We start from the raw sequence: 24,959 nt of genomic DNA on the forward strand, positions 1-24,959 counted from the left end.
ATCATCTGATTGTTTATGGCATTAGTCAGTGTTAGGATACTGTAGTTAGCATCAGGTCAGGGTGTTCAACCTGAAGGAAAATGCAAGAACAAATCTGTCATGCCAGTCTTGTCCGTTTGGGGTTGTGGGCATTCTTGGTGCATCGCTGGCTGCATCCCTTCTGCTCAGATTCAGATTTGATGATGGGAAGTGATGGTGCAAAACTTGCTCGATTTCTGTAGTGTGATCTGGTCTAAAGACAATTGCTTTTCATATACGAGCTTTGAGTTCAAACAGTGTTTCGAGCAAAAGTTTAACACATTTTACTGTGGTACTGCCACATTACTGAATCCATTTAAACGGACACGCAGGATTTTGTAAGGCACTTTTGCAAACTAGTAGCTAGCAAAGAGCAACGACCTAGCAAAAGTTCATCCATGAAGGTTTTTGTTTCTGCATTATTTTTCTGAGCATACAGAGCAAGGCTGATAATCATCTTATAGTCACACTTTTTTAACACACATCTCCAATTATGCTGCCAATACACCCAAATCCTTTTTGGGTGTATGGGACAGAATAAATACAAATTAATTCAAAAGAAAAAACAAAATAGTTAAATATTTCACTGGTTTTACTGCAGGAGTACATCAGTTTTAAGTTTACATCAAATTATGGTGAATTGAACAGGTTTGAGGGTTTTATAAATTTTCAGATGAAAACTAGCAAAAGATTTTGTCATTTCCTCACCTCATGGATGACTCAGTCATCCTGCTACCCTCCAGATACTTACCCATCCCACTTAAATGATGTCACACCAGTGTGGATTTGTGATGTTCACTCATTTAGTATTCTTCAATGATAAAATAAATCTTCATTTGATTGACCTTTGAATCAACCCTAATGTCCCTGAATTCCTCCTATTGATCGGTTAATTGATTAGATTACTCTGAGCTTCAAGATTTATTCATGGGTGCTTCCTTATCATGCCACAGTGACTGACTTCTAAAGGATAGCAGACTTGATGTTCATCTTTTCCTAATATTCAGTTTTTTAACATGAAATACACAATACACAAATGTAACAGCTACTTCATAGCCCTCAGTCATGTGACTGGCATGGTGGGAAAAACAAGTCAAGGAAAGTGGTGATCATGATGAACACCTTGTAGAGCTGCAGCCTGGGTTTTTTAAATTTTTCATTGTTTGAACAAATCTTGTTGGTTTTTCTTGGCCTGTATTTTGTTTTATGTTTGTAATGTTAGCTACTTACGGTATCAGGATCTTGGTCTGGGTCAGTAATGCTAGTTAAAAGAAAGAGTTATTTTACTCAAGTTGGCACATTATTTGATGTCAGGATTAGAAAAAGTCTGTTGTTTTGTTCCCTGGAGGGACAGCAGAGCATCTATAAAAGTAATCCACTACTGCTCCTATCTGGGTTTCTCTCTCTGTTGGGAGTCTGTAGTAAAACCCAGGCTTGTCTCTTCATCAGCTAGTACATAACACTGAACATCAACTGTCTTTGGTTTAAGAAATAAACATTTAAAATGGTTGATGATATCTGAGACAGAGAACTTTTTAGCGTGCAGCAGTCAAAAGCTTTTTCCACCAGGTTGGTGGTTCCTCATACATATGACACCACATGAAGGTTATGAAGGAGAGGAGAGAGATTTAGTTTGAAACTATTACAATAAAAGTCATTTATAATAAAGTTTTTCAACTTTCCATGCCACCTTCACTCCATTCACACATACCATCATAAACCGATAGCAGTGACAGCGATGCAAAGTCTCAAACTGCCAGTCTAAATCAAATCTAATCAAATTCACACTCTGACAGCAGAGCCATCACAGGAAACCAGGGCTTCATTATCTCATTTAAAATTCCTCAGCATGCAGACAGGAGGACCTGGGGATCAAACCGCAGTTTGATTATTGGACGACTTGATTTACCTCAGAGACACAGCCGCCCTGTGGTGGAATATAATATTTACACAACGAGGAAAAAACCCCAGGCTGAATCAAGGATCAATCTGTTTGGATGCTCGAAATGTCTCGACTTTGAGGATCTGTTTTACTGATGCATCATCCTCCCCCTAGCAATGATCAGTAATCATATTCAGAGGTTAAATGTCGTGAAACACTTTTCAGATATTGTAAACTGATGTTGATTTTTCTTCAAGTATGTAGGATGGAAAGAAACTTTTATATACCTGATTTTTTTCACCTAATCTAAGGAGAGAAATCTACTTTATAACTCTAACTCTGGTTGTTCTGATCTCAGATGAACCTTTCCTACAGGATGAGTCATTCTTGATTTTGTAGAACAACAATAAGCTGTAGTTTTAGTTTAAATGATACAAAAAAGTATGTTTTTCTAAAAGAAGAAATGAAGCTTAATGTTAAGTTTAAGCAGGAAGACTGTTTCATTTCCTTTCATCCTTTCATTCATTAGCAATCACTCACTCATGTGTCTCCCTTTTCTCACTCTGGTAATCAGCTGGTATGGGTGTCTACTCACTAAAGCTCTGAGCCAATCCCTTTCAGCCATGACCTCTCTCAATCCAATCATCCTGCAGCTGTTACACTTTAAAATCTGTTCTCTTTCCTGCACAGTCAGTCTGATGTTTTAGTGCGACCCCTGCAGCCCTCCTCCACCCCAGTCACCTCTATTACATCTCATCGGTGTCCAGGTCCATCTCCCATGCCATCATACATCCCTCGATCTCATCTCTATTACATCTCATTAGTGTCTGGGTCAAGCTTCTCTGTGCATCCTGCATCCCTTCATCGCTACCTCCAAGCATCTCATTAGTACGGTATCTGGGTGCAAAGTCAAGCTCTAAACATCCTTTTTTTTTTTCAAGACAACCTTTTCTTTAAGAATATGCTGCAGTATGTAATTTGAATTTTTAAGAAAGTTATGGGACAATAATGACAAAAGGAAAAACTCCATGAAAGTTAAAACTAAAAGTTTTTTATGTGTGACACATGCTAAACAATACTGACCAAGACATTTTTGTACAAACATGTTCTTCCATTTCTTGGGGACTAAAAAGTGAAAAAATAATCATTCTGTGACCAAAAGTCATTAAATACTCAAAAGTCCTTTCACTTCTTTGTGTGATCTTTATTTGAGCCATTATTCAAAGCAGTTCCTGTCTGCATTGACACAGAGGGCTACATCCCAGGCTCTCTGACTCTCTTTCTTTCTATTCAGAGCTGTTCAGTCTGTCTACTGTCGAGCTCTGAATAGCTCTGAGAGTAAAGACGTGGCATTATAATGGAATAGCCTGCCATTTGTTGTTACAGCCCATGTGACAAACAATATGGTGGAAAGCATTAGCCACTAGTGGCAGAAACAAACAAAAATGGATTTAAAAATGGATCAGAAGATGTTCAATATTGGATTAACTGTGGTACATTAAATCTTTATATACCCCAGAAATTCACCCAAGTTCAGGCTTGCTAGAGAATTGTCCGTAAGGTCTATGAGGGCATGGATAACATCATTAGAACGGTAAAACTGAGGGGTCCCTGAGGAAAAAAATTAGGCTGCTACAATTTATGGTTCAAAACATATTAAACTTTTTATAACCTTTGTTCTTAGGGTATACGACATCTGCCCCTGAGAGCTAAACATGGAGAATGGCTTCTATCACATTTCAATAGAGTGCCCTGGACGTCTCCTTCCAGCGTGATATAACTTTGGCTTCTAGCCGTCATTCTCTTGCCAGAAACGTATGGCTTTATGGTGCCAGTTCATAAACACCAGCCGTAAGCTCAAAAGAAGCCAGTTAACCCGTCTCTGTACTGTTTGAAACAAAAACTGAAAATGAGAGATGAAAGATAAGGGACTAAGAACAAAAAAAAAAAAAAGAAAGTGGTAGTGCAAGGAGCTGGACTTAAGTAAATATTATGGTTGTATGCATGTTGATAAGAGCTTTGTAAAACAGTGGGCTGCTAGTTAGATGCAGAGCTTTTCAGCCTTGGAAATCCAAAATGAAAAAAGCCAGAGAATGGGGACTCCTAATCCTAACTTTGGAGCTTATAATGTTGTCATCCATGCAAAATCAATATTCAGGCAATTAAAAAAATGTGGTGTTCTATGACTTTGATCGCTTTATGAGTAAAGCTTACAGCCCTCGCTTGCTAGTTCCATTCATATGCATTCAAACACACTGACTTTAGTTTTATAAACTTGGTTCACGAACAAAGACCACACCTCTGGCTAATCCTATTTTCTCTGCCCAGCATAAATGAGCACGCCTCACTCATCCATATGTCTCTGACACTGCTTTCACATCACTCCCACCTCAAACCCCCTTTCTATTTTCTCTCTGTCTTAATACAGGAACCTCTGGGGCAACTTACTGAGACCGACAAGCAGATGTCCCCTCACCCAGAGTCTCTCTACCCCCCTGGTTCCTGGGTGTTGTACCATCATCAGTGGACAACAGCAAGTCATCGGACCCCTCCATCCAGGCCTCAAGTTCTCTAGCATCCTTTGGCAGCACCATCGCCAACCCAAACCAGTCGATCATCTGTTTTAGACCATAACCCTACTCAATTCTCAAATCCTCAGCTTTCCTCAGATTGGGCCAGACCAAGACAGCCCATTATTGTTTCTGCATCCATCATCCCTCCATCCTTTGACCCTTACCCTCATCCGTTCATCCCTCCATTTCTCTACCATTTCATTATCTCAATATTAAACTATTTAATCCAATTTCTGACTAGCATGGGCTTTGCTAGTGAACACACCACTGACTCAGCAGTGTGAGCAAACTGGGGTTAAGTGTCTTACCCAAGGACACATTGACATAAGCGCATGAGCTGGCGGGTTGAACCCTTGACCTTCGCATGAAAGATGGCTGACTCTACATATTGAGCCCTGCTCGCCAAACTCAGTGACCTTCAGTAGGCACCACAACAAATTTCTCCTTCATTTTACTTCGAGTTGTTTTCACTTTGTCACTTCCTGTCTTAAGTTGATGAAATAAAAACATTATAATGCAGATTTGTATAGAGTAAAAGCCTGCTTTATCAGGTCTGTCCTTAAGGAATAGACTACAGCATGCAGGTGGAGGCCTTAGAACGATATTCATTTAGTAAGTTATCGTCACATTTAGAGACTGGTAAAAAAAAGTAGTGCACGTTTTAAAGAGAGGATACTAATGATCACTACCAAAGCCACCTTTTAAATCAGGAACAGGGCATCATGGCACTGAAATACTGGTTAAAAAAATAACCTGAAAACTGACGGCCGAAATGTTGGACTTGAGGCTTTTAAGAGTTTCACAAGTCAATAGTTAAATCGCTGCATCCCTGTCCACTACTTATGCAAAGAATGTGGTTATGATATGGACAGATTCTTTCATCTAAAAACACACTTTGACTGAAAATAAAGAGGATGTGTTTTATGATGTGAAAATATTGTAAAGAAGTAAAAATGTTTTGATCTTGAGGAGCTGAGAGGCTGACAGAGCAAGAGGGAAAAGGATGTAATGACGCCATGAATTTTTAATATTTCCACGGTTCTCTCGTAGTGATTTTTACTCTCTGTTGTTTAAATTGGAGTGAGATGAGGCTAAGTTATGAATGAATTAAGACAACCTTGAACTGTGAACCAGCAGCAGCCGCTCTGTGCAGCCTGACAGCTGATTGTTATCGTGTCTGAAACGGGACAGATGGGGGAGGCAGAGATTTTGCAAGTCAACAGGGAGCGAGATTTAAGCAATCTGATAAAGCTGATGGCCCGAGCACACACATATGCACGCGAATACACAGCACCCATACTTTGTCACTGCTGCAGGGTGTCTCTCCTTAAATGACTTTATCTTCTTCTAAAGGAAACAGCTGCCAAGTCGCCCACAGCCGGGGAAGGCTGCGTGTCTCTGTGTGCTTTGGTAATGCTTTCACAATACAAGCTGTTCCATAGAACACATAGCCAAAAAAACCCTCTGTGCCCGTGTCTGTGCACCTGGTGAAACTGTCCTCGTGTTTACCTGGTGAATCTCATGCCAGCCGTTCTCATCCTGGCAGCAGACGAAGGCGTGGTGGTTGAGCAGGAGCTCGCAGCAGCCAGGGTCTCCCCCGACCACAGCGCAGTGATACAGAGGGGTCAGACCACGACTGTCCTTGTAGTCTGGAGAAGCCCCCAACTCCAGCAGGGTCTAAAAAGAGAAAAACAGGGGTTAGATTAGTTATCAAGGGAGATGGGTCTTCAAGGTGGTAAACACTTTGGACTAAATCAGGAGACTAAATGGCACAGCTTGGATGACAGACATGGACTGCACCAGCTATTAGTAAGATCAAACCTCACCTTGTTTAAATATAAGTTCTTACTTATGACAGAGTTAATACTCTGATAGCAAGCAGAGATGTTGTCAGCATAAGTTTTGGCCATAATTACGTATGTACTGCACCAACCTCTGTGTAAATTTCTCTTAAAATTTGGTCGTCCTGGTCATGATTTTGAAAGGGGGATAACTCAGAGCATGAGGAGCTGAGGATTTAGCAGCTCTTTGGTGTCAGCAGTGTGTTCTCTGTGATCAATCACGTGCCAAAAAATGTTGTATGACTTTTTTTGGACTCACACTTGTTTTTGTTTTTTTATTATCATGTGTTATTTATGATTTCACTGCCCACTTTAACTCTTATTATCAACGTGCTGTAGGTTTAGGATGTTATCACCTAATCAAAATGCTCTGACATATTTTACATTCACATTTTGAGGATTGAGGGCAGTTTATAGAAATTATATTCAGTCGTTAGTCTGCTTAGAGTCAAAAAAGACAAAAGACAGCAGTGTAACAAAGGCTGCATTAAAATTGCCTTTTACTGACTGGTCAAATGAGATGTCAAATCTGTGGCAACATCTGGGCTACTTAAGATTAACCTAAGGTCTCCATGTTGAAAAAACAAACAATGAATCAACTTAATTTTAACCTTCATTAGGATCAACATGGAGTTTAGTGTTGATAAGTTGCAGTTATGTATTTATACTAGGGCTGTTAACATGAACGCACTGATTGATCTGGAAACCTTAACACGTTTAAAAATAAAATAAAAATTACTCATATGACCAAGTTTGACCAAAACTTCCTCCTATAGTCTTCAAGCATGGATGTTTATGGGGATGAAGAGTGAGGACAGAGGAGACAGGGCCAGGTCCGCTTTATGAAAAATTGTGGTGTCAAAAGCCGCTGAATGTAAGTTTTGTTAAGGCCAAACTTATGTGTTAGCAAAGATGCTAAGCTACACTAGCATAGCGCAGAAGACTTGGATTTGTCATCAAAACAACAACAACTAAGAGAACTAATGCAATTGCAAAATAATTCTCCAAAGACTGCAGACCATCAACATCGCTGAAGATGAGGGGCTTTAAGGCAGGCAGCTTACATTCACTTTACAGCAGAAGTTATTTTGTTCTTGATGTGTTTGTCTGCTGATTAAGTTTGCAGTTTATAGATTTTATTGCTCAGTGAATTAAGAAATTTGCAATTTACAAACAATTGCAACTTAAATGATATGCTAAATAAAGTTTAAAAACTAAAATTGACCATACCACTACTTATTTTATCTCAAACCAAAATGCAAATTAATGGTAGTATTTTAAATCTATGATTAATTATGATTTTTCACAGTGTATTTATGTGATTAACTTGATTAATCAATAAACAGCATTCATTTATGCACAATCACTGATTGTGTGTAGTTTATGAAAATACAATTTGTCCCTCTAACTAAGATGAATACAAAAGGTTGATATTTATATTCTCAAGTTAGTAGATTTATACTGTTAAACAAAAACGATCAGTAATGGCATGCTGGTAGCCTAGTAGTTCTGTCAGTGTGCTCCATAATCAGAGGCTGATGTTCTTGAAGCTGGCAGTCTGAGTTAGAATCTGGCCTGTGGCTCCTTTACAGCACGTCATTCCCTCTTCTCTCTCTTTAAAAATAAAACAGTAATGAATATTAGATATAAGAAACTTTAAATTGAAAATGTTGTTTGTATACAATCTCAAGGCCTTTGCACACCAAGAGTGACGCAAAGTCATCAAAGGTTAAATTGTCTGATTGTTTTAAAGATTATCTTGACAGATTTTCCTGAGCTGTATGGTGTGTTGGGGGGATCACACCTCTCCATTTTGCTTGTTTACAACCAGAGCCACTCCAACTATTCTAGGTGTAAAACATGTTCCATAATTTGAAGGGTAAACCTGAACCATAAAGTTAGATGTCAGAAATGGAAGACCAACTTGTTGATTTGTTGCACCAACATGAATGTTAATTGAATTTATTCTGATTGGAGATTTAAACTTCTCTGTTCACCTGGATGCTAAAAGATGTGCTGGAGTTATGCATGTTCATTCATTGTATGTTTGATCCGAATACAACTGCTGTTACATGCAGCATCGTCCCACTGTCAACTCTACCAAAAATTTGCAGCAGAAGAAGAAATTATTCTTCACACTTTGTTTTAAATAAGCAAATGGCACTTGCCCATTTGTTTTAACTCCTGTTCGTTCAAAATTCTTGATTGTAAAACTATTTTGTGTCTGTACCTTATACTATCTGATCAACAATTCTGAGCTCTTTTTGAGTGATGCCTGCTCTGCTCTGGGTTTTTACTGCTTCTCTCCCTGTCTCAGGCTTTCCTTGTTGGCACAGGAAGCAGAAACGTGTGCTGTTTCTGCTTGATGCTTTCCACATAGACTCATGAAAGGGCAGAGGAATCCCAAAACAGCCACACCGTCAAATATAGATACCAACAATAAGTGCAAATTAATAACTGAGGGTGTGGAGATAACAAGCTTTCAATATTGACCTTCGGCGCTTGTCCCTTGCATACAGAGAGTTCTCCAGATCTTCTAAATCTTTTGATGATACGGTTGATGGTGAGATATTCAAAGTCTTTGTAATTTTACGTTTTTAAAGCTTCAAGTAAAGACAAAGTTATCTTGGCAACAGATCAGATTTGTTTTGCTCCCATCATGATGATTCTGTCTGTTCCGTCAATGGGACAGACATGAGTGGTAAGACAAAAATCACCCAAACAGGGAGAGATGATCAGATTGAGTGTTTTCATGAATGCTACGTTTAGCTTGTTTACTCTGAAGTCATGTTTGACATGATAAGAATTGGAGTTTTGAGAGTGGAGACTCTGGTTGTTGGTGAATAAATCCATTAGTGTGTTGTGTCACTCATATTGTTGGACAATATAAAAACTAAACTGTTCAGTCCGTCACTGTCGTCATGTGTAAGGACTCTCTCGCTGACATAATCAGCTATGATTTTTAAAATCTTTCGTTTGTTCCCTTGCAAAATAGCATGTTGCCTCAAAAGGTTTTCTCTCTGCAGTAATGGCAGTCTGCATCAACATGAGCACCAAGAAAATGTCACATCTGCTTCATGTGAAGGGGAAAAAAACAGAAACCCCAGTGCTGAAGAGGTGCTGTGTGATCTTTGAACCACAAATGAACTTTAAAATCCAAATCTTAAGTTTATATTTCACCCAGCAGAAGCAAAGAGGAAAGCTGTGGCTTGTGAGCCATCTTGCAGGAGGATGAGATTGGACTAACTGGATCCAAATCCAAACATGTATGTCTGCAGTCAGCTCTTCATTACATGGAACCTTAAGGTCATGCTTACTTTATCCAAACTGAGTTAGTTTCAGGAGTACTGCATGTATGTTGGATTAATTTATATAAAGTAGAGTTTAATTCATTGCATCTACAGTAAATGTGATTTTCTTTCTTACAGGAGATTCAGCCAGGTAGTCAAAGATATGACTTCCAAGCATCAGTTAAGATCATTCTTCAGTATTTAGAAGCATACTGGTGACAGCCCAGTCTTATCCTCTTTAGTTTATTAATGCAGCATTCTTATTGGGCAGTAATGACTCAGTTAAGGACATTAGAGCTTTGCAGCATTCAAGTTTAGGGGGAATGACTCTCTCCCCGCATGTGGAATAACTGTCATCAGATTATACTGCAGCTGTAACATTCTGTTCAAAGACTCAGAGTCAAACAGACCCCAAAGCACTGTGATTTAAAAGCTAAAACTTCTCTAACTGAATATTTAGAGCTATTATCATCATTATCATAATCATTGATTTTCCTCAGTTCTTTTATTAAACATTTTACAAATTCATTTAATCCTTATCAAAGGAAAGTAAAACTGATTAAAATATCAAAGGTGTTAACATTTTAAAAGGATAATTGGAGAGATTATTAAAGTGCACGCTCATGAAAGTGCTCTGTCAGACAGATTTAAAGGATAAAACAGATTTTCTTGTCTTAGCTGACAGCAACAGCCTTGTTTCCTCTCATCTCTTTAACGTTCACATTTCTACGACAGTCAGGAGCCTCATCTCTCTCTCATCTTATTGTGCTGTAAACTGACAGCTCTGCTCACATCAACATCTGATGTTGCTTATGTTACAAAAACATCACCAGTATGATCTGGAGACTGTCAGATGTGTCTTGAAGATTGAAAAACTGCACATGAGCAGGTTTGAAACAATGACAACCAGAGAGGTAGGAGGTTTCTCTACCGTCAGGGTGACCAGGTTCTTGGAGCGTGCAGCTTTGTGCAGGGCCGTCATGCCGTCTTTGGCTCTGAAGTCCAGGTGAGCTCCTCCGTTCCTCAGGACTTTGATGATATCCACCACGTTATCCAAGTGAGCTGCAAACGTCAGCGGGCTCTCTGCAAAACAGCAAGAAATTACACTTATTTTGATATGCATGTTATTATATTGAAGAATAACAGCAGGAGAGGAGATGTATTAATAATAAAAATCAGGGGGTTTTCAGAGACAACAAGGCCTTCTGAGCAGAATCACATATTTAGATTTTATTATGCTAAACATTATTTTCATCAATGCTTGACATAACTATCATTAAAATGTATGTTGATTCACTCAATATTCCAGCACAGCTTGTCTTATTCACAACTGGGGCCATTATAGATTTGCAAGCCTAACCAAATTAGCAGCCAATACTGGTACTGTACTGGTAACTTAAGAAACAATTTTATTAACTAACATTGATCAGTAAAATAAATGTTTTCTTATGTTAAGAGATAATAATAGTTGCAGATAATATTCAACAGCTGTCATGTCAGTAAGTCGCTAAGAGCAGGAGTGACAGTTGCACATATCAAGCATATAACGTTAGTTCAGGCAAGCCACAAGTAAAGCGCAGCCATGTAATTTAGATCAGCTGATCACACGCAAGCTCTCATCAGCTGACAGCCAGCGGATTCGCTCTAAACATTGCACTCCTCCTGCCATACTTAAACTGCTCTATCCTGGCTAAGCTTCGCTGCTCCCTGTGCAAGCTGCTTTTGCAACCCTCCTCCACCCTAGCTCCTCCTTTATCCTATTTCAGACTTAATCAGTGTCATTGTTTTGTCACTGATGCCTGCTCTGCTCTGGGTTTTTACTGCTTCTCTCCCTGTCTCAGGCTTTCCTTGTTGGCACAGGAAGCAGAAACGTGTGCTGTTTCTGCTTGATGCTTTCCACATAGACTCATGAAAGGGCAGAGGAATCCCAGAACAGCCACACCGTCAAATATAGATACCAGCAATAAGTGCAAATTAATAACTGAGGGTGTGAAGATAACAAGCTTTCAATATTGACCTTCGGCGCTTGTCCCTTGCATACAGAGAGTTCTCCAGATCTTCTAAATCTTTTGATGATACGGTTGATGGTGAGATATTCAAAGTCTTTGTAATTTTACGTTGAGGAACATTTTTCTGATATTGCTCCACAATTTTTACACACAGCTTTTTACAGATTGGTGAACCTCTGCCTATCTTGACACTGCCTCTCTAAAACACTCCAAGTCATGTTACCTAACTGTTGTCAATTATCTTCATTAGTTGCAGACTGTTCCCCCACCATGCACTTATCCAACCTTTTGTTGCACTGTCCCTACTTTTTTGAGATGTGCTGCTGCCATAGAATTCAATTTCAATTATGTTTTTCTTTAAATAATAAATGTCTCAGATTCAACATCTGATATGTTCTCTATGTTCTATTATGAATAAAATGGGTTTATGAGATTTGCATTTTATTTGTTTTTTGTTTTTTTATTTACACAACACCCCAACTTTTTTGGAATAGTTGTTATATATAAGTGGAAACATTGTCAATGTTGGTAGTCTTTGGGAAAGTTCCTGCAGCGTAAACATGCCTTTATGGTGCTGAAAGAAGACAGATGTTTATATTTTCTGCTGGTAATCACATGGAGAGCTTTTTCCCTGAACATCTAAAATCAATCACTCGTAAGAGCCGAGTAACAAGAGTCAACTCTGCAGGGACGCCTCTGGCCATCAGCAATAAGGCGTTCATTTAACAATAGCTCTCAAGGCCCATTAAAACAACTGCAATTCTCTGCTTAATAACCTTCCTGCTCTTAGCTCCACCTGTGTTTGCCTCAGTAGAGCTGTTTTTTTTTATTGTTTTTACACCAGCCAATCTCTGTCCACTCAGTACAGGCTGTGCTAAAAGCACCTGCACCGCTGAGATACTCTTGAAATCTTCATTAAATGGTCATAAATAAAAATGAGTGTCACCTTTAATGCTGAGGTGAGGCAGCGCTGAGTATCCAATGATTGTAACAAGCTTTTAATCACAGGCTGCTTTAGGTGATTGCTCAATGTTTTTTTCTGAAATCCATGAAAGGTAATTCTCATCCCAGCATTGAGAGGAAAGTGTTTGACTTAAAGGGTCCTCTTCGGAAGAAGACGACTTTTGTGTGAGTGTTCTTCATAACTGTCTGATCATTTTTTCAATCCATCAGAGCAGCAGAACCCTGTGTGACTCATATACACAGCTCTGAACTCCACTCCCTCTTCATCCTCACTGTGGTGATTTAACTACAGATCTCCAGTGTTTTCTGTCAATACTATGGATCATTGACTCTTGTTCCCAGTGAGCATGATACTCATCCAAAAGCCAATATGACTGATAACAGGGGTGTGGACAGGGTTAGGAGGCAGGATGAGAGATTCAGTATTAAATGCTCTCAACCACAGGCTTGATAAAGGGGCCAAAACCAAACGACGAAGACATAAGTGAAGGGCCTGTGATCCTAGCTGACTTGTTTTTGTGCATGCAACACCTATTTTTAACACAAAACTGATGCAGTTTGTTGATAAAGAACCTTTGGTGTCAGATGTTTATTTTTACAAAGCCTAAAGATTGGCCAGAGTCCACATCTGTCATCATGTGGATCCATCTTACAAAGCCCGAGCAGATGTGCTTGTTCCCAGTTACAGAATGACCAGATCAAGAAGCTCCACTTGAAAACCAGGCAGTAGCTACAGGTGTGGTTTAGTTGTACTGCAAGTCTGTAAGCCAGTTACAGCCGAAAGATCTCAGGGGGAGCGCAGGACCCTGTCTGCTCTGACATAGTCAAAATTAGATGTATATATATATCTTTTAAAGAAGCATGATTAACAAACATAATATATAAGAGCCAACTTTAAAGATGAAAAATTTAAGAGACTCTGTTAATTTTTTGCAAACAAATCCAAATTTTTATAAAGTTGGAAATTTATAAAAATGAAACTCAGAATTTCAGATTTTAAAACTGGCCAAGTTTAAAAAGTCTTAAAGTTTGACATTAAACTCACAAAAGTCAGAAGTTTTTACAACAGTGTAAAATAAAACATTTACAAGGAACCAAACTGAAATTAGTGGGTGGATTTTCGACTTTTAATCAAAGAAATCATTCCTTTTGGTTCACAAATATTTACAACTTTTGAAGTAAAATAAATGAATTAATATAATTCTTGTAATTAGTGACTTTTTAAACTTTAGAATTTTAGAGGGTTTTATTCTTGAAAATTAACATCCTCTTTATCACTTTTTCTAGAGTGGTCCTAACACACTATTGTTAAATGGATAGTTTATTCGTGAACCTTTTTTCAAGTGCATGTAGGCCGATTATGTTGGGATCTGCGGTGGGGTGTGGGGGGTGGGGGCTTAGTTATCTTAGAAATGAGTGGGGAAAAAAAGGTTGGGAACCACTGTTGTAAGCAATGGCTGCAAATTAAAAGGAAAAAGCAGTTTTATCAAACTTTGACAACATTTCTTTATCAAAAGAAGAGCAAGAAAAGAAAAATATCTGCCCTTCCTAAAGAATGTCTGTTAGGGTTAGTTTTTTTGTTTTGTTTTTTGTTTTTTTGTTTTATTCCCAAAACTGTACCATGCCATAATTTCCTGGTGTTTGGTACCACTCATTGGTCAAATATGGCTTTGGTTCAAGTGACCAGTAGAGTAACATGCAGGCTGGGAGAATTATAAAGTTGGTCAAGTTAGTCAAAAGTTGGAAAGGGTCCAAAATAACAGCAACAGGAAGTATTAAGTAGGGCCCCTTAACTCAAAAAAGCTGTGAAACTTGTTACTTAATGATTATGATGACATTGGGTCCTCACATTCATTTTTACAGTGTACTCCTTGCATATGTGAAGAGGCTCTCTGGTGTGAGTTGCTGTTAATAAATGAAAATGTATGCTATCAGTCTGATCTCTGAAAGCCCAGTGTTAGATTCCATGGCCTGCAGTATTGATATCTGTTTTGATAATATGGCAGCAAAAAAAAAAACAAAAAAAAAAAAAACAATTTCTGGGCAATCAGCGTTTGGTACTTTCTTGTTTTCAATCATCAAAATTGGTAAACTCCTACACAATGTCTATATTGCACAAAAGCATTAGTAGCAAAGGTTTTGTTCTATTCAGATTGTGTAGGAGTTTACCTGCAATTTTTGATGGATTCATTTCTCTCCTACACACCTGTCCTTTGAATTAGATGTGGCTTTGCAAAGTTTTAGTACTTTTACAGTACGATCAGACACACAGATGAGAAAGATTCTACTGTGATATTAAAACACGTGTTGCATGCCTGGAAAGTTCTGCCCAATACAGACAAGACCACCGGAGTCTGCAATTGAAACTTGATGTCCTCTTTCTGTTTTCAGTGACTTATATTTATTTTTAGATTTTTTAAACATTTTTATTATAACAGACTCTACCACTGAGTCGGAACCTAATTCTGCAGGGGTATGTAGACCATTGTATTTTCAATTTTGGCCCCTGACCATGCTGAATAATTGATCATTAGTAAGAACATCTGAGAGTGATGTATCCATTCCATGAAGTGCTCATGAGTGCATTTATTTCATTTGTCTAAAGAGGCTGCTATTGAGAAAATTAACTGAGTCTCTCCTTTTTCTGTGTCTGACAACAACACCTGATATTTACTCCAAACACAAGCACCTCATCAAATCAAGTGAAGAGTACGTGTGAGTGGATGTGCATGTGTGGAGATAATGTGTTATTACTCTTGCCAGGTTTCAGCCTCCCTTGACGCAGGACTCTCAGGCCTTCGAGTGGATTTATGCCGTATTTTAACTCAGATTGTAGCCCAGCGTTGCATGAAACACCTGCTCGCTCTGTTTTCTGGAACATTTGTAAGCTGTTCTGGGAACACACTGGTATTAGGACACAGCTCATTACTCCGGCTCTGGCTGACCCACAGAGTGATTGTGTGCTACGAATCTACAGGTCTGTGGCTGTGATAACTCAGCAGACGCTCCTCTGAGGAATATCTGGTACACAGTTCACATGAAGATCCTCACTGCAAACATAATCTTTCAGTGCTGCCTGTAGGGCTACATCCTCTGCTCCATTAACGGTCTCTGTGCTATCTGTCAGTGGTGTTTAGCAGGGCTTTTTAAATTAAGCACTGAGGCTAAACAGCTATCTCTATTATAGCACAGTGTACAATTACAGCTTCAACAAGCAGGGCTGAGTTTCTGATAAACTTCCTCTAATTTCTGAATTGCACTTTTTGGTGTCAGGCCATGCCTATAATATCACTTCATTTTAAGATATCTGCCATTTACAGTGCCTATAAAAACAACTTTAGATGTTTAACTCTTTGACTGATTTATATATTTATACATCAGTCATGGTCAAAAAAAGAAACCCTTTCAACATCAAAAGATTTCTACACAGTGATGCCAATTTAATCAATGACTGCATAAATATTCACCCCCTTCAAGTCAGTATTTAGTAGATGCACCTTTGGCTGCAATCACAGCACTGAGTCTTTCTGGATAGGTCTCAATCAGGCTTGCACATCTGGACACTGCTATTTTACTCCATTCTTCTTTGCAAAACTGCTCAAGCTCTGGCAGGAATAAGGCATGTCAGCCCTTTCCATGTCCAGCCACAAATTCTCTATTGTATTGGGGTCTAGGTTTTGGCTTGGCCACTCCAGAACATTCACATTGCTTTTTTTAAAACCATTTCTGTGTAGCTTTTGCTGTATCCTTCAGCCCATTGTGTTGCTGGAAAATAAATCTCACTAGAAGTAATTCTGTCGCAGACTGAATAAGATTGTCCTCAAGGATTTTCCTATATTTTGCCTGGCCTTCCAGGACAAACTGCTGAGAAGCATCCCCACAGCATGATGCTGCCACTATTATGCTTCCCAGTGGGGATGGTGTGTTTGTGGTGATATGCAGTGTCTGGTGTCCACCAAATACAACATCTTGTCTGATGGCAAAAAAGCACAATTTTTGCTTCATCAGACCAAAGAACTTTCTTCCACTTAGCCTTGGAGTCTCCCACATGCCTTTTGGTGAACTCTAGCCCAGCTTTAGGACTTGTCCACAAAGAGAAAAAACTATATATTTCTGTTTTGTTTTGAAAAAGTTTTCTGTAGGCCCAGCAATTTTCAAGAAGTGTCCATGTAAGCACGAAAACATTCAAAGTGACCAAAAACGCTGTATTTGTATGCCAGGCATGTAAGTGGCGCTGTGACATGCCCATGGACATGCACCGGAAACAGAAAAGGAGGTAATGGAGCAAGCCTGCCCAAAACTTTCTCCTGGCTGCACTTCTGGTTGGACTCCACAATGAATCTAATAACATGTGACATACAGTGCTTAACAAATTTATTAGACCACCCTAACCCTAACCAAAATAAGGTTTATGCCACAGCTGCCCTAAATTAACAGCACTGGTAATTACCAAAATCATTTTTCATGTTTCTGCAATGGTTAATACACCAATATGTAAAAGCTCTTTAACCCAAATGACATTTTTGATGATAAAATATAATTATTATTCTTATCCATGAATTTTCAATTTTACTGATTTACCAAAAAACCCTGAAAAAATAGTAAAGCACATTATTATTTCTTGATTAATATGTCAAATTATAGTTATTTACTTGCATTCCTGAACAGAAAAATGAGTTTTAGTGGTTGAATGTTATGCTTGATTAATTTCTGACTTCTCAGAGAAGCCGGCTCAAATTTGGGTGAATTCAGTTTGAAATCCCTCAGTCCTGTTCAAAATGGTAAAACATGGAGAGCTCACTGAAAATGAAAGAGTCCGCATTAAAGCACTTCATGATGCTGGATGGTCCCTGAGACAAATATGACAGGTGGTCTAATAAATTTGTTAAGCACTGTATGTTGTTCTTCATGAATATTTTCTGCTCACAGTGGTAGCTGAGGAGCAGCAATCATGTAATCTGCCATGTTGCTGTTGTTGTTAGCGGGGCTCGCCCATTTAGGTTAAGTGGGCTATGATGTAATCATTTCAGGGAAAGATGCCTTTGGATGAGCACATGGAGACAAAACAGTTGATGTATTTGTCCACTCTGGGACCCGGTTTAAAAGTAGTGATTTCTTGGGCTCCCAAAATGCCGGTTCTGTGTAGATGAGATGCCAGTATGGTAAAATACTTTAGTAGATACTCCTTAACTTGTTTCCGTATGGACCGTATGGACTCATACCCTGTATGAGTTTCCTTCAACAGTGGCTTTCTCTTTCTCACTCACCCATAAAGTTTTGACTGGTGAAGAACCCGGAAAACAGCTGTTGTATGTAGTGTCTCTCCAATCTGAGCTGCTGAAGCTTGTAACTCTTTAAGAGAAGTCATAGGTGTCTTCGTGGCCTCTCTCACTAGTCTCCTTTTTGCACAGTCACTCAGTTTGTGAGGACAGCCTGATATAGGCAGATTTACACGTGCAATATTCCTTCCATTTTTTGATGATGGGTTTAACTGGGGCATGTTCAGTGCATTGGAAATATTTTCGTGTCTATCCTCTGACTTACACCTTACATAACCTTTTCTCTGAGTTGCTTGGCGTGTTCTTTTGTATTTTTGGTGTAATAATAGCCAGGGATACAGATTTAGTCTTTATACTACAATCCCTTGAGGCACATAATTGACATTACTTTGTAGAAATTTGTTTTAACTCTGACATTAAAGAGTTATTTTCGTATGTTTTTTGTAAAAAAAAAAATATATATATATATATATAAATATGTATATATATATATATATATATATATATATATATGTTGACCATGATTGATTTATAAAATCAATAAAAGGGAAAACATCCAAGAGGGTGATTCTATTTATAGGCACTGTTGATACCTGTCTTGCTGTGAACTTCCCAGGTTCACTGAATGCACATATTTTGGACCCAATTTCATCACCAGTAATGCACTCATCCATATTTTGCCCTGTGCTTGGTGCATGCTAAGCCTTACCTCCAGTGTCACTGTCCTGGTAGTTTGGATCAAAGCCTCTCTCCAAGAACTTTGACACTTTGTCCACCTGATTGTGCTGGATGAGGTCCATGAATTTCCTCAGATTGGCCTGCATAAAACCAGAGCAGAGGAAGAGCGATTACGGAGAGAAGAAAGAACAAATGGGTGTGGGTGTGAGAGTAAAAAAGGCAGGAAAGAGGTTCAGAGCTGTAAAAAGCCTGAAATAGAAGTAGAGATACAGGAAGGTGCAGAGGGTCAAACAGAACTGAAGGTGAAAATCGGAAGTATTTAGGAAAACAGTGTGAAACTAAGAGTCACAGCTTTAGATGGAGGGATATAAGGTTTAGTAAAAGGCGGCTGGAAGCAGAAAACAGGAGGGGAGATGACAGGATTCAGTGTGGCCATTGTGGGGAGAGAATTGCTGCTTTTCTGTTCTGTTCCCGTCTGCTTTCTTTCCAGGCCGCACGATAAAAATAGATAAGAGAGCAGCTCCCCGAAGGAGAGCAGAAAATGAGGAGAGAAGAATGAGATGGCAGAAGAAGGAAAAGACAATGGGTAACAATAAAGAATAGACTGAGAGAGAAGACGCAGGAATAAATGAGGAGGAGAGAAAAGGCATGGGTACGAGGTGGGAGGAGACTAAAAAAGGCAGGGCTGTCCTGATCACAATGTGCTGCCCCCGATCCAGATCCAAATCCAACCGTTATATCGAGTACAGGCCAAAAGAAATAGAGGATATTTATATCATCTCCAAAATGGAAAATGAAGATGATGTCATCAGTGTGGGGATTTATTAAGCCTGTTCTCATCCTGACCTCTCCCCTGTGCTTCAGAATGAAAAACCATGCCTGCATCCTCTCCAGACTTAAAGAAAAATGTTCAGCAAAGACAGGGTTAGACTGTGTGGAGAGCAGAAAACTTGTAATTACACATGACAGCTATGGATGTCTGACTTCATCAAGGTGACCTGAGTTTGACAATTATGACTCTTCTGCTTTAAAAGCTTCCACAGATCTGGTTTAGAAATCTGAATCTACATTTAGGTTTATTAAAGCTTCGTCTAAAGCAGTCACAGAATTAGAGTGAGGAACTCCAAGGGTGTTGTAAGAAAAGCTGTCATCCTGTTGCAGTCTAGACTATTTCTGGTCACTTTAATGTTAATGGTAACAGAGGGGAACTCGGCCCAGACGTATACACTAGAAATTTAAAGAAACAAAAGACAAAAAAGGGGACTTACTTTTTATCTGTCCAGGAAATCAATGATCAGTAAAAAAGGTGTAGCACAGAAGAGAAGCCATGGGGAAAACTATTAGCTGTCATGCACCATTAGATTAAAGGTATGAATGCCATAAACAGTAATTGCTCTGTGGGGTACATGCTGAGCTAACATTAAACAAAACATCTGCCAAATATCTCTCTGAGGACCTTCAAATTCATGATCTGTGGATGATGCAAAATCTGCAGCAGTTAGCCACAGAACAGTTGTACATAACTAAGTAAGTTTATGGCCACATAAATTTGTCTTTTGTTTGGTGTTTTGTTGTTTCTCTTGTCCCTCTCCTCTTCCTTCTTTTCTCCACGCCTACCCCTCCATCTAGTCCTTTCAGTCCCAGCACTGCTTCAAGAGAGAGCTGCCACCATGAGTCTGGTCTGTTTAACAGTCATGCTTTTAGTAGGGAGTCACTACTGTAACAGAGCCAAATACCGCAAGTACTGCTCATGGTGATTAACGCTAGTCTTTATTATAATAGAGTATAGTCTGTATTATAATATTAATGATTAAGGCTGGTCTTTATCATAACAGGGTATGGTCTTTGTTACAATGTTAGTGATTAACACGGTTCTGTAATAAGAGGGTATAGTCTTTTTTATAGTGTCAATGATCAAGGCTGCTCTTTATCAAAATAAGGTATAGTCTTTATATTGTCAATGATTAACTCTGGTCTATTAAAATGGGGTATAGTCTTTAATATAATATTAATGATTAACACTGGTATTTATCATAATACGGTATAGTTTTCATTATAATATCAATGATTAATGTTGTTCTATTATAATAGGAAATAGTCGTTATTTTAATATTAATGATTAACTCCGGTCTATTAAAATAGGTTACAGTCTTTATTATATTAATGATTTATGCTGGTCTATTATAATAGGCCACAACAGAGGGTACAGTCTAGACCTGCTCTCTGTGTCTTGAGATGAATTTCTGTTGTACAAAAAAAAGATTGATTGGTTTATTGATAGGTATGAATTTGATTGGTTCATTTACGGGATCATATCAAGTCAATAACTGGGAACAATCAGGAAATGGTTTGATTGATTTGACTGATGATAGCTGGATCTGTTTCCATGATAGTTGACAAAATTCTGCAACCCAAAACACCTTCAAGAGCATCAGAAAATGGGCATGTCCCTGGAATGGACACTCTTGTAGTAAGCTTGTTTAAGTGATTTCAAGACACTGCTGTTCTCTACCTGTAGCCAGATTCCTACACACTTTCTAAAATATTTGTTCTCTATCATATTTTCCATCCATGAAAAGAAGGATATTCTTATCTTTTAGCTCAGCTTCACTTAAAAAAAAGTTGCTTCTCATTGCTCTTGCTGCGGCTTCAGCATGTTTACTATCTTTTCTTTTCTGCTTCTGCTCGGGTTCTTGTGCTGATCTATGGAACAAGAGAAACTAGATTGAACAGAGTAAATGCTCTGAGTAAATCAGGTTGTTTGGGATAAACTTTAGTGTGTTTATGCAGTTCCTCAAATCCAAAATTAGCCTTTATCTGATATAACATAGCGTATTTTGCTGATTGACATCTTGAGTAATCAGATGTCAGGAAATGGTCTGTTTTTAGCGGCTGCAGGTAAATGTAACAGAACTATACCAAATTAATCTGTGCAATATATGCTATATAGCAGCGGTCTGTACCAACTTATGAGCGCTTCAGCCTCATAATAGAGTATAGAGTAATAGAGTAGTTCTGTTTTGAACTGCTCTATTTTCTAAATTTTGGTTGTACTTAAGAGCCGAAAATGTGTCTCAGCATTAAGATAAAGCTAACCACGCTGTTAAACATTTTAAATTCTACTTACACACAGATGTTAACACAAGCCTGTTGGTATAGCTTAGCCAACTAAGCTTAGACCAGAAATATGTACCTGAAGAAGTCTTATAGCCATGGTTTAGTATGTTTCTGATGGCTTCCAACATCCTCACTTCTGTCTTGAATATTGGCCGTGTATCACCAGTGTCTTGTTGGTCAAGTCATAGCTCAGATTTATGGCTCTTTGATCCTCTAATGCATCCATTCACAACCTTTTTTTCTTTGGAGCCTCCCCTTATTAAATTTAAGAAATGCTTAGCACCCCTAAAAATAAAATAAAAATAAATTACTGTGATATATTATCATCAGTTTGATTGTTTCACTGATGAAACCAAAAGAAAAATGGTCTACCAAGTCTTTTTTTATACCAAAGACCTTTGTAAAAACTTTTTGATTGCATTTTATGATGATTTCAGTTCAAATGTGCAAGTCTAATTTTGGCAACCTCAGAGAAGACAAAGCCTCTTGGTGCTGGGGGTCCCAAATCCATGCTGGAAACCAGTGGTCTGATGTGTTCAGTTAGCATCGTAATGGTCATTAAAAAGTTTGTGTGACTGCAGATAAATAGACTTTTTGTTTGCCTTTAAAGGCTCCCTACCTGAGTCACCAAAGATTTAACATTTTGTTACTTAAATATCTACAATTGTCATTGGTTTATTTGTTCAGTAGCATCATTCATTACATCTGAGTGTTCTTTAGCAGCAGTGATGGCCTTATATAATCTAAAATAATGAGATAAAGACAGCTAACATGACAAAAGATATGGAGCTGTTTACATATCCGTCATGAGTCACTGCCAGTGTGATATCTTTAAATGTCGGCAGTTGATGTACACAGCTTTGTGTTTGTATGCAGTGTGTCACTGAATGTAGCGGCTTTGTCTTTGTCTCTTGGTGTGTATTTGTGAGTGAGTGGGGCCTGATGAATCAGAGTCTGCACAAAGTCTCTCTCTCTCTATCTCTGTCTCTCTCCCTCTTTCCATCCTGGACAGGTTGTGATACTGGCAGCTGATTGGCTCTCTCATTGTGAACTCCAGCCAACCACAGAGCAGCAGACTGCACAGCAAACAGGACCAGCTTCAAAAGTTGAGTTAAGCCAAGAAATGAGAAAAAAAACTGACAGTTTGGGGGATAAATGTCTGTTATAGTCTAATGATTTTTGCAGACTGTTAATGTGTCTGAGTTTGCATGCTCCACATCTGAAACATTATTTCTCATTGACTGTGTTTTTTTTCTTTCCTTTGATTGCTTCCCTCTCCTGTCCTTCTCTCTGATGTCGAGTGAGAGCAGCTGTCAGACAGTTTCCTGGTGTGCTGCTAACACAGAGCTTCCACGGACACTTATGCTTTGGCTGCAGGACAGGATTACAGTAACTAAGGGACAGTGTCCCAGAGCTAGCCTTACACAACCATGAGGAAGCTAAAAATCTCAATTTACTGCAGAGATTTATTCTATTCATGTGGGAGGGCGGAGATAAAGGATGGGATGGGTCTGCTGTCGGGGATGACAGCAGAAAAAGAGGCATCCTGAGCAGAATACTGACTAACAGATTCTCTGTATCATCGCAGAGGGACAGAATCACTGTTTTTCCTCACCTTACTGCTGGATTGACATGACAGTACAGAGACATAGATGACGTGTAAGAAGAGAAAAACAAATAGGACAATGAAAAACACCCAGGGAGCAAGAGGACATGAATCACAGATCACAAGTGCCAATGTTTGCTGTAATGAATTGTGTGATCGGCAACGTCGCCCATAAGGGAGTAAAAGGGGAGAGTTTTCTGGGGCTGAGTCAAATGGGGGCCCACGGAGGTTAGCAAAATCACAGCCCATTGTAAAGTTAAGCTGTGATATCCCTATTTCATTTTTAACCTGAAAAATCATCACTCTTATCAAAGCAACAAACAATGATTGCTTTTTATGCTGTAGTACAAAATGTAAACCACTTTTCTTAAAACAGAATTACCTTTATTTGGTCATTTTTGCTGTCTGACTGAGCTAAACCAGTCTGAAATGAATGTCAGATTTCATAGCTAAATCATAATGTGCACAAATGTCAGGATGCCAGGGAATAAAGTAGAGGAAACTTAGACGACTTTAGGGGGAAAATGATAGTTAGGAAAAGTGGCAAAATGGGTTTAACCCTTTAATGCCTATTGTATCACATGTAATACATACTTTATGATACCTCTATCTAATAAATATGATCAATGATTTATTTAAAAACCCTTTGGAAAACAATCAGATAAAAGATAAAAAATGCCCTTAAGTGGATTATCTATTGCCAAAACGCCTAATGTATCAAATGTGATACAAAAAATATATCTGTTAAATTTTATGGATTTTTTCAGTTTTTGATTTCAGTAAAAGATTAAATAAATATCAGTTCCAAAAAAATGTGAATGTTCTGGCTATTATTTGTGTATTCAGGCTTGAAGGGGTTAAAAAAAGAACAAATGGGCAGAAAAGGTGGTGAAAATGAGTTAAAAATTGGGAAAATGTGTCAGAAAGTGGCAAAAAAAAATGGTTGAAAGTGGCAAAATGGGTGAAAAGCAGCAAATCGGTTAAAAGAGGCAGGAAAAAGTGGTTAAAAAAGGCTTAAAAAGTAGAAAAAAAAATGAGTTAAAAGTGGAAAATATGGGCAGGAAAGGTGGTGAAAAGCTGTTAAAATGGTCAGAAAGTGTCAAAAAGGGTTAAAAGAAGAAAAACTAGCTGGAAACTGGAAAACATTGGTTAACAGATGCAACAAGGAGTTAAAATGGGTTAAATAGTGGTACTGTAATGATATTATATTCAAATACAAGTACTTTAATATGGATTTGGCCCCCTTTTGTAGCTATAACAGCCTCTACTCTTCATGGAAGTCTTTCCACAATATTCTGGAGTGTCTCTGGGGGAATATTTGCCCAGTCATTTTGTAGATCATTTATGAGGTCAGGCACCGATAAAGTCTTTCATTCCAGTTCATCCAAAAGGTACTCAATGGGGTTAAGGTCAGGACTCTGTGTGTTCCAGTCAAGTTCTTCAAACCACATCTTTACAGTCCTTGCTTTGTGCCCTGGAGCACAGTCATGTTGGAATAAAGAAAGGCCTTCTAAAAGTGTTGCCACAAAGTTGAAAGCATACCATTGTCCAAAATGTCTGGGTATGCTGAAGCATTAAGATTGACCTTCACTGGAGATAAGGGGCCTAGCCCAAACCCTGAAAAACATCCTGTATCATTATCCCGCCTCCACCAAACTTCACAGTTGGCACAGTGCAGTCAGGCAGGTTACATTCTCCCTGCA

The 24,959-nt window shown here is 38.6% G+C and overlaps 1 protein-coding gene across 1 annotated transcript in view; it reads right to left on the reverse strand.

The window, feature by feature from the left end:
- The window catches only part of LOC121506994 (SH3 and multiple ankyrin repeat domains protein 2-like), a 351,623-nt gene that overhangs the window by 300,389 nt on the left and 26,275 nt on the right, over window positions 1-24,959 (reverse strand). Inside the window, exons 4-6 of the mRNA XM_041783083.1 lie at window positions 18,565-18,673; window positions 10,536-10,687; window positions 5,983-6,150 (exon numbers count right to left, since the gene is read on the reverse strand). Of these exons, the coding sequence (XP_041639017.1) occupies window positions 5,983-6,150; window positions 10,536-10,687; window positions 18,565-18,673 (429 nt within the window). The remainder of the gene's footprint in view (window positions 1-5,982; window positions 6,151-10,535; window positions 10,688-18,564; window positions 18,674-24,959) is intronic.

Source organism: Cheilinus undulatus, linkage group 1 (genome assembly GCF_018320785.1).
Source record: "Cheilinus undulatus linkage group 1, ASM1832078v1, whole genome shotgun sequence".
Classification (NCBI taxonomy): domain Eukaryota; kingdom Metazoa; phylum Chordata; class Actinopteri; order Labriformes; family Labridae; genus Cheilinus; species Cheilinus undulatus.